Raw genomic sequence first — 13,794 nt, 5'->3', positions numbered from 1 at the left:
AAAATAAATAAACGTTGAAAAAAAACAACAACAAAAAAACAAAAGACTGTCATCTTAGCCATGCTACTCTCTGACAAACAAAACAAAACAAACAAAACAAAACAACTGACTATCTTCAGGTTATTCTCAAAGAGGGAATGCCTCCTGAGTAAACATAGCTTTGGCAGGCAGAGAAAATATGGAGGAATAAAGCCATCCCGACTTCTAAATTTCATTTTAGCCAATACCTTTAATTGTTTCGATAACAGTTCTTACTAGAGCATTTAATTCCTACTCAGTTGATTAATTTAAGCTTTACATCATTATCCATTTTTTATTGATGTATAATTAACATGCAGTGTTATATTAGTTTCAGGTGTGCAATATAGCGAGTCTACAATTATTCAGTGCTCATCACATGTACTCTTAATCCCCTTCACCTGTCTCACCCATCCTTCCACCCACCCCCCCCTTCTGGCAACAACTACCTTGTTCTCTGTATTTAAGAGTCTGGTTTTTTGTCTCTTTTGTTTGTTTGTTTTGTTCTTTGCTTTGCTTCTTAAATTCCACATATAAGTGAAATCATATGGTAGTTGTCTTTCTCTGACTTATTTCACTTAGCATTATACTCTCTAGGTCCATCCATTTTATTTACCTAAAGAAAACAAAAACACTTATTAAAAAGGTACATGCACCCCTATGTTTATTGCAGCATTATTTACAGTAGTCAAGCTGTGCAAGCAATCCAAGTGTTCATCAATAGATGAATGGATAAAGAAAATGTGAGATACACATACACACACATACACACACAGAGTGGAATATTACCCAGTAGTAGAAAAGAATGTGATGTTGCCATCAGCTGTCCATTTGTTACAAAGGGGTTAAAAACAGCAAGTTGAGCTCAAGGGGCAGGGGAAGAGCTGGGATAAATCTGTCAACTGAAGTGTATTTGCTAACCTCTAAGGAGTGATTCCTCTGCTGAGTGCTTCAACTTGTTCTGAGTGCATACTCTTCACAGCAGTGCATGAGTTAGGTTAACATGCTGCTTTTCAGAAAGGTTGTTGAGCATAGAACGATTAAATGTCTTGTTCAGAAGCAAATATCTAGTAAGTGCTGCCTGAGGATGCCAACTAGGTCAGTCTAACTTCAAAGCCCAAGCCTGAATTTGGGCTTTTTTCTATTCCAGCTCTCATCTGAATAATCTCTCCCTCTCCTTATGTTTCCTAATGAAAAATAAAGGTGATCAGAATAAATTAAATCAGGGGTGCCTGGGTGGCTCAGTTGGTTAAGTGTCAGACTCTTGATCTTGGCTCAGGTCATGATCTCATGGGTCTTGAGATCGAGCCTGCGTCGGGGTCTGTAGGATGACCATGCAGAGATTGGGATTGACGTGCTTGGAATTCTCTCTCCCTCTCTCTCTGCCCCTCCCCCACTCATGGGCATGTGTTCTTGTGGGCATGCCTGCATGCTCTCTCTCTCTCTCTCTCAAAATGAAGAAATAAACTTAAAAAAAAAGATTAAATTATATCATAGTATCTCTTCCAGGATTATTTTCATCAATAATTCAATCTTTTTTGTTTGTTTTTGTTTTTTATTTTTGTTTTTAATAATTTCATCTCTTAATGTGTTTTTGTTTGTTTGCTCCAAAAAAGTTTCCAACAAAAAGTGAGCAGCTATTGATTTTCTCTCTGATCACCCTGAATATATTAATGAGCAATGGATAGGACTGAAGAAACGGGAGAGAAAGGCCACAGGTTTGATGGTCACATCCTTAGTAATAGTTGATTATACATATTCTGATGTCAATGCAAATGAACACTCCATCTCCAAGTACTTAAAGACCTAATTCCTGGCACCGTGAAGACATCCTTAAGAACAGATCTCAGAGGAATCTCAGAGATCATCCAAGAGACGCTCTTGCCAAGAAATGCAAGTCTTGGCTTCACCAGCTAATGGCTGGGTGACTTAGGGCATGCAGCCTGACCTGTCGGTAAGGCCTCAAAAGAACTTTGGAGAGAAATCAAGATAATGTGCTAGAGCGAACATAACATCCTAGTAATTATTAGTTCAATTTAAATGCAAAAAGAGAGAAATTGACTCCACTTTTTTTTTTTAAGCCTGGAACCTCAGTGATCTGCTCGTCCAGCAGTGCCTACCAGCACCTCTGCTGGGCTTGGTTATTAGCTATTGGCAAAGACTAGAGTCGGTCACACCAAAGTTGACCGCATGCCACCAGCTGTGCAAGCTTGGGCATGTTATTGGTGTCTGTAACCATGTTTACTTCAATGCAGAAAATGAACTCTGTCTCTTAAAGTTTTTATGGTGCCTAAATTAGATAACATCTGTAAAGTGCTGTTTTATTCTGATTAAAGCTTCATTTCCTGGTTCCAAAGGTTGACCTAAGAATAAGTCCTTTTCCTCTACCTCCTGTGCTCCAACTCAGAATTATCAGATGGGAGTCAAAAAACAAGCCTCACTTTCATCTCCTCCCACTTCTGAAGCGCTGGGGAGGAAGGGCACTACCCCAGGGGAAGGGTGTGAGCTCTGGCCACTCCCCGCTCCAAATGGGGTTGGTCCACACTGATGAGGAGGGCTGGGCACTGTGTAGTCGTTTTCGAGGTTCCAAAGAGCAGAGGGATAGCAAATGTGTAAGGAATACGGCTGCCTAGGGTACAAGTTCTGTGACATTAAGCTACTGGAAGCGTTGACACAGCTCTGACCTAGAGTGGCAGGTGTTCTGCCTGAAGAGAAGGGACCCACGACACCTCTCAAATATCCTCAAATCAGTCACTGTCTAATAATAGCATTTGTACCTAAGTGTAAACAACTCCACGAGATTATATCATCTTGTTTTTAACTTAACACCGACAGGTTTCACAAATTTAGGAGATTGTCTGGCAACCAAAGAGAAAATCTCATACCAATCTAGCCTTCTTTGCTGGGCCTTTTCGCAGGAACAGGAAATATTCTTTTCCAAAGAGCACAATTAACAAAAGGCTTCACTTTAACCATAGTACGTATATATGGACATAGTAAGTGCTCAGCAAATGATATCGGTTACTATTGTTTTTGATATTATAATGATTATTCATATTTAATGTTGCCTATCAAAATTTCCATTTGAGGTTAATGTACTCTTTCATTCAGTAAGTGGTTTTGAGCTCCCCTGAGGTACAAGGCTTTGTGCTGGACGCTCCGAGGACAACAAAAGCTGGTAAGACACGGTCTCCGTCTGAAATGAAGTAGATGCTTCCCTGTGGCTTCTGTTATACCTGCGGCTGTCCCTGAGGGAAGCATTTCTGCTTCTTGACAACACACCTCGATTCCTTAGCGGTCAAAACACATTCACTCAATGAGAAATTGAATGAATGAAAATATTTCCAGAGAATTAAAGGTACTTTCTCATCAGTTTCTGAGGCTACAGAAATAATATACAGGAGAGGTTTAAGTCTTTCCATACGTTTTTCTTCTCTTCTAAACCAGCCTGTATTATCCCTCCCCTTATATGCTAGAAGGAAAGGTCTTTTTTTTTTTTTTTTTTTTAAGATGTAAGTGATTGCCTGGAGCTACTTTTAGGAGAAACATATTTACTGTCATATCTCGAATATGATTTTCAAAAATAGACCACAATATAAAAGTAGTGTTTGGTGGGTTACTTTGCAAACCACTATGGGGCAACATGAGAAGGAAGCACTTCCAGAAGGGCCATAGAAGTCCACATTTACAAGAAACTATTAGTCACCTCATCAGTATCCAGGGCTGCATCTACCAGCAGCATATCCAGGGTTTCCTGAGCAAATACTGTCATTTCCTTTTTAACGCCTCAGCGGGAACTAGATTAGTACTGCTCTAGCTGCTGCCCTTGAATAAAGACCTTGTGCGGTGGCTACCGCTTACAGGTGCCAGGGCTGGGCTTAGTCAGGTGGAGCCGCCAAGGCACTCACCTGTGTCACATGGATTGGTCAGAAGCTCTCGCTAAGTTTTGACCAGGCAGGGGTGGTTGCTGGGGTGGCAGCTCGGTGGCCCATGAAGTTGTTCTGTGGCCTGTACTGTGGTAAAGCTGATTGCTTGAGGCCACCTTCCCAGCAGGTGATCACTTCCGCCTTCCCAAAAGGCGAGTGAGCCCCGTAATCTCACCATCCCCACCTTTAGGATACAATTTCTTATTGGATGCCCAAAAAGACCCTGATCATGACCTTTTCAAGTTATGCTACACTCAGTCTCCCAGACGGGATTTGACTTACTACTAATTGTGTTCACTGATGCAGCACTTTTTACATACGTGTATAATATTAGGCACTAATTATCAGAGCAGTTTTTGCCCGATACCATCTACAGGAAGTAATCTTTATCTTTTGATATTCCCCCAGTATCTTAAGTAGAACTGTATGAAATTGCAGCTCTTATAGTAGCCCAGTATAGAAAGAATCCGCTGCCCTGGTTACCATCATCACCAGTGATTAGTTTGCAAATCTGCTCTTCAGCCCACATTTCAACTTCTCCTTTCCCACAGCACCTACATGGCTCTGGCTGATGCAGATTTCCTGTCCGTCTCCATCGAGGCCTTTTTGTCACTTCCCTCTTTGTACTTGTGAGGTCAGTTGACATTCTTCTGCTGTTCTCGTACCTCCGTTAATGGGTCTTCTCCGCAAGCGAAAGAAATAGCAATCTGAAATTAGTCAATTACAGCAATTGTCAAACTAGTCAACAAGAAGGGTGAGGTTGGTTAAGTTTGCTAAATGAATATTACTTCCTTTTAAATAAATTGTGTAAAACACTTATATTAGAACCCATTAATTTGGATTCCACTAATGAGATCATTCAAAGTAGGCATTTTCTTTTTAACTATATATTTATATATAATTACAATTTAATTATAAGACATAGTCTATAGATATGTAGTGTCAACACAGTTGAAGGAGTTATCATTTAAGAGAAAAAGAAAGCTCTCAAAGGTACCTTCGAATTTCCTACCAGTAACTAAAATGCAGCATCAAAATCCTGTCATTAGAACAGATGCTCAAAGAAATCCACAAACCAAAACTTTAATAATCTAGAGATACTATGTGGAGTTAGCAAAATCCTGTCGTTAGAACAGATGCTCAAAGAAATCCACAAACCAAAACTTTAATAATCTAGAGATACTATGTGGAGTTAGCAAAATCCTGTCGTTAGAACAGATGCTCAAAGAAATCCACAAACCAAAACTTTAATAATCTAGAGATACTATGTGGAGTTAGCAAACATGTCTTTTGAAAAGTAGCCTGCAATTCACTTTTTATGACCTCGGATTCTCATTTCTTTACCTACATCTGTCATTCCAAATTACTGAATTTTAGTATATGATCAGTGTTAAAATATTGCAGAATGTTGTTTTGGTTTACTGAAGGCAACTAAAATATTGGACATAAGTTTTTGCATCTGATTTTGTAGGGGAAATTTTTTAAAAAGATTCTAGCCACACTCCTGCCCCCTGCACAATGCCCTGTGAGAGTGGCATGGAGGAAGTTTCTTACTGGCTAAGAGCTTCAGATGCCTCATATGCAAAATGGGGATAATTATAACCTACTTCATAGGATTGATAGGATAATATAAAGTCCATAGTTAGTAATTCACATTGATGCCAGCAGGTCAGGTCCAAGGACCCAGAAAGAGGGTCCCACAGGACTAGCCAAGAAGGTCCTTAGCTTTATGCAAGATGGAAGTCAAATGGGAGCCAGCAGGAAGTGAAAGCAGAGTTTACTGAAGATATAGATATAGAAAGAGAGCTGTGGACAGAACATCTGGGAGACTCAGAAAGGAAAAGAGCATGAGTTTCATCTTTGGAGTCTAGGATTTTATCGATGATTGTGATCTGGTACACATGTCACTCTTAGGCATCCAGGAACTGGTCAGAGCAAGGACAGGTCCAGGGGTCCTTCACAAGTCGCTCATTCCCTGAAGTCAGATCTTTGGAGTCAGTGGTCTTGGAGAACATTTATGATGACCCCACCTGGTCACTCCTTAGATGTTATCTCTTGTGCTGAAAGACTCCAAAGATACCATTATCTCTTTATCCCTTACAAGGAGGACATATGCTGTTTGCATTACCAGGCATGTGTAGAGTGGGGTGGGCATGCAGGCCCTAACAAGAATAGAAGCTGGAAAAGGAACAAAGAAAAAAAAAAAAGGGCATCCAGTTTCCCTGTTTCAACATAAAGTAAGGGTTGAGTAAGCATTTGTCATATTGCTTTGCTGCACTTGACTGCTCTTTGAAGCCCCAAAACAAAGCTTGGATTTATGGCTGTGGTTGGCCTTCAGGTCTTCTGTCCGGTAGAAGTGGGCTGCAGAGCTGCCTCATTCTTTCAACCAACCTCCTAATTATAAGAAATGGCAGAAGGTAACTTAAAGCAAAGTTAAATTGTCATCTCTAAGGTATAGTTTCAAAAGGTCCTTGTTCTGCCAAAGTGCTGAGAATGCACACACTATGCAGTGCTTTGGTTTAAGGCATTGAAAACCACAATTCTTAAAAAAAAAAAAATCATGGGGCACTTGGGTTGCTCAGTCAGTTAAGCATCTGACTCTTGGTATCGGCTCAGGTCATGATCTCACAGTTTAGGAGTTCAAGCCCCGCATCAGTCTCTGTGCTGACAGCACAGAGCCTGCTTAGGATTCTGTCCCTGTCTCTCTGCCTCTCCTTTGCCCATTCTCTATCTCTGTTTCAAAATAAATAAAACTAAACTAAAAAAAAAAAAACCCACTCATGTTTTGGGGGTGGGACTGCTAACAATTACCATCACACCCAGTAAGCATAAACTTTGATCAGCCATCTTAGAACTTAACCAGCCATCTTAGAACTTAAAATCATGGAATAGAGAATAGATAGATTTTTATGGGAGCAAGAGTGTCTTTCTTTCAACAAAACTCAGGCTGTGCAGTGTGCCAGACACTGCCAAGGCCTGCATACTTGGAGATGCAGCCTGGACCCTTCATCTCCAAGGGTGAAAGGGGTGAGGGAAAAGAAAGCATCTGTAAGAAAGTGGGGGTAGGTTGTAAACATAAGGGATGCCTAAGAGACCTTTTTGCCTAGGGCAGCCTTGTGAGTGGGCTATTCATCCTTCTACCCTGGGAAATCTTGGAAAGTAATCCGGAAAGGGTTTGTTCTTCTGCAGTGTGGAAAAGTGCATCCTCCCAGTCATTGCAAGCTCGTTGGAGAGAAACAAACTCAAATCTGTTGGGAGGGACAGGTTTCTGTGGACATTCCACTGTCATTTAGTCCACTCAGTGCAGCTATTAACATACCAAATTTACACCAAGTTGAACATTCACTTATCTGATCTGGAAGCGAAACTGACATGTGGAATGTCTGCTACTGCACAGCTTGTGAGAAGGAAGGGAGATGATTCATTTTCAGAAGTACCGAGTAAAAGCTGTGCTGTCTAATTAACAATAGGCTTACAACCTATTGGAAAACGTATGAGCCTCCCATCCCCACCACCTGGCCCTGCCACAATGGAGTCCCAAACCCTGGCACATCGCTTTCTGGTTCTTCCCCTCTCTGTTTTGCGGGCTTTGCAATGAGCACACGCCAGAGAACTGAAGTCTCTGCGTCACCTCAAGGAATGTATATTTGTTCCAATCAGATGACTTTTTGCCTTACATGGGCATAGGTGACATCCGGGTAAGGCTGTAACCTCTGTAGTACTCAGCCAATGAGGAACCAGGGGAGGGATTTGTATGCTAGGGGATAAATTGCCTGCTGTAACTTACCCCAGTGTGCCTGTCCATCAGACATCTGCTCTTGCAAGAACATTGATTAAAGCCTTGCTTCATTGTGCTCCCAGTCCCTCTTTTGATTGGGTCAGTGGGCTTATTTCTCACGCAGCTCAATATGGTAGCCACTGACTACATGTGGCTATTTAAATTAATTGAAGTAAAATAAAATTTTAAGCATTTAAAAATTAAGTGAAAAATCTAGTTTGTTGGTCTCACTAGTCACATTTCAAGTGTTCCATAACCACCTGTGACCAGTGGCTACCATATTGGACTGCACCCATAGAAAGAGCATCCATCATTGCAGAAAGTTCTCCTGGACAGCGTGGGTTTAGTACATGCCATTATTATGCTTGTTCACTTTGTTGTGCTATGGTCTCTTATTAATTCTCCAAAATAACCCTGAAGGGTTTCATTTCCACTTTGCAGATGAGGAAAGAATTTCTGAAAGTTAAGCCATTCTCCTCTCACATAGTGGACACTGCAGAACCTGACCAGTGGTTCAGTGAACGAACAGCTGAGCTACCAAGTGAGAGGCCCAGGACTGTCTGACCCGAAAGCCCAGAAGTTCCGGCAAGAACAAGATTCTGTTCCGCTATTGGTGCATTTTAATATCAAACATTTGTGAACTTTCCCTCCTCCTTAATCTAGTTTAATGACATAATAGTAAAATACTCACAAAATATAAATAATAAAGTAAAATAATAAAATACAAATATCAAAATTACATATAAAGAGAGAGAGTATATTTCAGTTTTAAAAGGGCAAGGTAAGGGGACCCTGGGCAGCTCAGTTGGTTAAGCATCTGAGTCTTAATTTCAGCTTAGGTCGTGATCTCATGGTTAGTGAGATTGAACCCAGCGTCAGTCTCTGTGCTGACAGCATGGAGCCTGCTTGGGATTCTCGCTCTCTCTGCCTCTCTCCCACATGCGTGCATGTGCACATTTACTCAATCTCTCTTGAAATAAATAAACATTAAAAAAAAATAATAAAAGGACAAAGTAAGTAAGTGGATGCCCAGATGGCATAGGTCTCTTTGGAGGTGGTAGAGATACTCTAATACAAGATTGTGGTCTAAATTGAGTTCTGTAAGTTTATTAAAAATCATTGAATTGTACATTTAAAATGTGTGAATTTAATGGTATATAAATTATGCCTTAGAAACGCTGTTGTTTTGTTTTGTTTTGTTTTTTTAAAGAGCAAGATGTAAACCCTAAAACTCTGGGGCAGCCACAAATTTAATGTTGAAAGCTGTCCAGAATTTTAGTGAGTCAAAGATTAGTTGGTGGAATTTCCTGAATTTCCCTATTGATGGTAAAAGAAGTGATGCTCTGTCTCTAACCAAACACTGGGAAATTCTGCAAGGTGTCTACTATTATCCTCATCTCACAGGGGAGGAAATTGAGAGTCAGAAAGTTAAAACAAAGTTGCCCAAGATCCACAGCCAGTGAGAACTGGCAAGAGTGTTAAATGTAACACTGTCTGACCCACCAGCACATGGTAGCACTCTCCCCTACATCGTGCCCTTTCTCTGAGAAGAAGTCCTTCCATTGCTTGACTTGAGGTCACTTTCCTTCTTCCAGGACAACGGGAAACCGATTTCCCAATGTTTCTATCAGTGTTTTGTATTTTGTACTCAAAAGGATTCCTGAAAGGCATGAATCTGTTTTCAATATTGAATAAAAGGCGGGCGGAGACGCCAAACCTTAGGTTAATGAAAAGATAGTGCGTTTCTCTCTTGGTGTTCACCAAGATGCTTTTAAAATGACATATATGCATATACGTGTATGCCTGTATATACACGTCTACATACAATATGATATTTATGAAGAGATTTGCAGCATTTATTTCCATTTTTATTCCTGATTTTACTTGGTTCATTGGAATCTTCAGGATGTGACTTGCAGTGGTGTCTGCTTAGGAATTTTTGAGGCGAGCCCCTGTTGTGCCTCTTGTACAGGCTTGTCTCACTTGATAAGCTGGTTAGCTCGCTCTTCACCTATTTTATGAAATGGAATTCTGGAAAATGAAAAGCTGATGGGGCTGCATTTTCCAGCTTTTGCCAGAGCTAGTAACCTTTACATCTTCACTTATATCCTCTCAGCATCTAGCGTTGTTCTCTTCTTGCCAGGTCCCTGTGCCTGATCACAAATGTTTAACCATCTCTCTGGTAGTCCCTCCAACCCTCAGTTGTACTAAGCTTCCTGTAGCCCCCTCCCTTCCAGATCCTTCCTCTGGTCTGGCCTGGCACTCTCCTCTTGCCTCTTGGTGGCTCTATTGTTCTGAGTCTTTATAAATAATGCAGATCCTTTTTGTTTTCCTTTCCTTCCTTTCCCCTGGGATATGTCTCTCCTCTCTTTCACCCGGCTGAAACAAGACAAAACAAATAAATAAAAACAAGAAACCAATTCTGTACCAAGCCAGCAGAAGACGTCCATGGGCCAAATTTGGGCTCTTGACGTTGGACCTCTGTTTTCCCTAGGATCCTGAGACACAGCAGCAGTGATTTCCATATTCAAAGAATGTAGCCAGCATTGAAAGAAAAGAAAGAAAGAAAAAGAAAAAGCAGAGTAAATGCTGAAATGATGGAACAACTGTAATTGTGAAAATGGATACCCCAGTGCTTTATCTTTCCTTCAACCGATATTCTTAGAAATAGGGAAGTAAACAGAAGTTTCTGCTTTTACATATTTGGCAATAGTAGAACTTATTAAATAATCGTGAAATTTTCAGTCTTGTTCACATTTCAAAGTAAAGTTCATTTGCAGGAATCCTTGAGTTGCTTCTTGTGTGCTCAGAGATGACGGAAGGCCAGGATTTGAAAAGTCATTAAGGTTGTTTTGGGAATTAGCCGTCTCCTTGTGTCAACAGTAGATTGTGTATTCTAGCCGTTCACCCCACCGCTCCAGCAGGCAGCCTGCTTGCTTGTGGCCTGTGCTCACTATTAGCCTCCCCAGCATGTTTTCAAAACAAGGCAAGTGCCTCCTTCCTGACTTCCTGCATCATAATCATGTTATAGTCCAGACATCTTCATGTAGCCAGTCCAGTACCTTAGAAAGATCTACTGCACATATCACACTGCAGCAAAGCATTCCCTAGAACTAACTCAAAACTCTTCTCATATATATTTTAGGAATGCTGTTTTCTTTCTCTCTTACTCTGGATTTTATGCATCTGGACAAAAGTTGTGTTCTAAGAGAATTTGTTTAAAGATTGCAAGGTAGCTCTTTTTTTTTTTTTTCCAGTAATGAGGAATCTAGAGAATAGTCCGTTGCTCTGTATTTATCCATTTTGTAGGTCCAAATTTTTCCCCAGTAGGTTTGCACAGAAGAATTTGGTTATAATTTGGTTAACAAATCCATTTCCTCCATAAAGGGCATTTTCAAAAGTGCATGGATTTGGGCACATGGTAGTTATCAAACTTAAAGTGTAATCATTTTGCAGTATATATCAAATCAAAAAAATTGTATACCTTAACCTTACACAATGCTGCATGTCAATTATATTTCAACAGAGCTGGGGGAAAGCCATCGTGTTTTCTTGGCAACAAATACAATAAGAAAAACGGATACATTTCAAGATGGGCTATTATGAATATATATTATGAGTGAGTTGAAAGAATGATTAAAATCTGTTAATTTTTAATCAATGTAGAGCTGTCAGGACCAGGAAATAGGAATGAGAATGGCCATTTATTATGTGCTTACCAGATGCCAGATCCTGGAGTAAATATTTTAATATCCAGTGCAGCTCAGTGTATGTAGGGTTTGAAACTGCTGGTTTGAAGGTTGGACTACCCAAGTTTGAATCTCAGCTTCTACACTGCTACAAGGATTCAGAGAGATAAGCCCCTAGCTCTGTGCTACTATGATAGTGAGGGCTAAGTAAATATTAGCTGTTCATTATGTCTTATTCCATTTAATTCTTTGAAGCAAGCAGTGCCCCATTGTGTGGATGAGGAGACTGAGTCTGGAGTGGCCGAAGTCACTTGCATAAGGTTTTCAAAAGTACGTTGCAGAGGCAGAATTTAGAACCAGTGTCTATCGGGTATTCTGATTAAACCTCTGATCAGGAGTTACTGTTCTAGGCTACCAGGAGAATCTGTGCTAATGGTAACATTTCTAAGCTTAGAAAAACTTTCAAAAGATCCATTTCAGCGGTCAACCATTCTTAGAGTTCTTTTCTGAGGTGGATAACAAATTCACAGCTATATGGATTAAGCTATGCTTTTCAAAATCTGTGCATGATTTATGAAAAATGCCAAATACACCAGTTCCATCAATACCTTTGCTGTGTAAATGCCGTCATCTATGCAAATATCAACTGGTAATGCCAGCTTAAGGAAACTGTCACAGTGATGTTCCTTTAGCAATCAGAGGCAAACAAAGAGGTGTTTGTTTGTTTGTTTGTTTGTTTGTTTGTTTTTAACTTTTAACTAGCTGCCGTAGTTCTCAGCTCTTACAGCATGAATACTGAGTGATGCTGGGCACCCCCAGTACCTTGTCACTTCTGTCAGACTGGATTTCAGTGTTGCTCAAATAGCCCTTCTAGGTTGTGTGCTTCAGTTGAGGACATCCTTGTTTTCATCCTCAAGGCTCATGGCTTAGTGGCCATAGTGACCAGGTATGGCTACTATAGGACAATGACTGAAATTTTCACAGTGAAAGAGTTCGATGGTGTGGATGCTGGAACTGGAACTCATGTGCTAATGCAGGATTCTGCTTGCCTGTATTGCAACCTTAGACAAATCTATCTTCTGTAGTCCGAGATACAGGTAGAATTTAGCTCTTGTCATAAGCGGAGCCTCTTTTTCCTTTAGATGTATGTATAAGAGAATGGAATGAAACTTCAGGTCTACAAATTAATGTGAGCTTAATATAAACATAGCATAAAGCAAGAAGAATTGGGACCAAATATCACATAATTTTCATCGCAGTTCACTTCCTAGCGCTTAATCTAGTCAAACTCTTTTCCTTCACAACATTCCTACCTTCCGGATCCCTCAGATGCTTCACTATGTTCTGCTGTCTAAATGTATACCTGCAACAGAGGCACAGAGTGTGTGCATCAAACCCCATGCAAGTGAAAAGAACTCATTCCAGGATGCTGTTATGGACGTGACAGTTTAAGAAGCTCCACATCACCTCATTTAAACCACTGTGGGTTCTCCTTTCCAGGGTTCAGCGGATTCCTACACGAGCAGGCCGTCTGACTCCGATGTCTCTTTGGAAGAGGATCGGGAAGCGATTCGGCAAGAGAGAGAGCAACAAGCCGCTATCCAGCTTGAGAGAGCAAAGGTGACTTTCTTGCCCCTCTTGGGTTCCAAAGTGTCATGTTGCTCAGCAGGTATCAGCTGCTCTTCCCCTGCCTCAAATTCCTCTGGAACAGTCATTTTAGGATCATCCTAATGAGGCACCAGATTTCAAGGCTCCCTGATCCATTCATCCCCTAAGAGAGGTTAGTAACTTTCCCAGGGGGCCATTTCCTGAGGTACAGATCCTTCTTCACCCTTTGTGTTAGGTTTGGGGCTCAATTATCGGCTATATTCCAACTTCACGGTTGTGGCTAATATTAAGCATGCCGCTCCCAGTGTTGGCAGAGAGCCTCCTAAGGTACAGGTTCTCTATCTGTTCCTGACCCCTCATTGTCCGTGACCTCAGCCTTCATCACAGGCTACACGTGCACTATCGTTCTGTGGGTTTCCCTGTGGGTCTCTCTACCAGTTGCCTCTTGGTTTCAGTCTCCTGTCTCAAGTTCAGGGTGACGTTCAGAGCTTTGAACAACTACTAGCATTTCAGCAAAGATGAGCAGTAGAAGGCATTGCCGAACTTCAGATATCACACAAAAGGATGACCCCCCCCCCAGCCCCAAACCTCTGTACCCACAAGAGGCCACAGGAGCAAATTGCATTTTTGAATCTTAGAATCGGAACAGTCACTAGAGATCTCCCATTCTGTGTCTCTCAAACTTCTTGTTTTTGTTTTTTAGCGTAGAATTCCTTTGTCAGATGAGGTTTTATGCATAATAGCAAAATATAAGACGGGGGTCATCGCCGGCTTC

At 41.0% G+C, this 13,794-nt stretch overlaps 1 protein-coding gene across 7 annotated transcripts in view; it reads left to right on the top strand.

Annotated features, from left to right (window-relative positions):
• The window catches only part of CACNB4 (calcium voltage-gated channel auxiliary subunit beta 4), a 257,203-nt gene that overhangs the window by 186,918 nt on the left and 56,491 nt on the right, over positions 1-13,794 (top strand). For all 7 annotated transcript variants that reach the window (XM_045033810.1, XM_003990762.6, XM_045033811.1 and 4 more), the window contains one exon: positions 12,912-13,031. In XM_045033810.1, the coding sequence (XP_044889745.1) occupies positions 12,912-13,031 (120 nt within the window). The remainder of the gene's footprint in view (positions 1-12,911; positions 13,032-13,794) is intronic.

The sequence above is a fragment of the Felis catus genome, chromosome C1 (assembly GCF_018350175.1).
Source record: "Felis catus isolate Fca126 chromosome C1, F.catus_Fca126_mat1.0, whole genome shotgun sequence".
Classification (NCBI taxonomy): Eukaryota; Metazoa; Chordata; class Mammalia; order Carnivora; family Felidae; genus Felis; species Felis catus.
The sequence above is the reverse complement of the archived record's forward strand: the minus strand, read 5'-3'. Positions and strand labels throughout refer to the sequence as shown.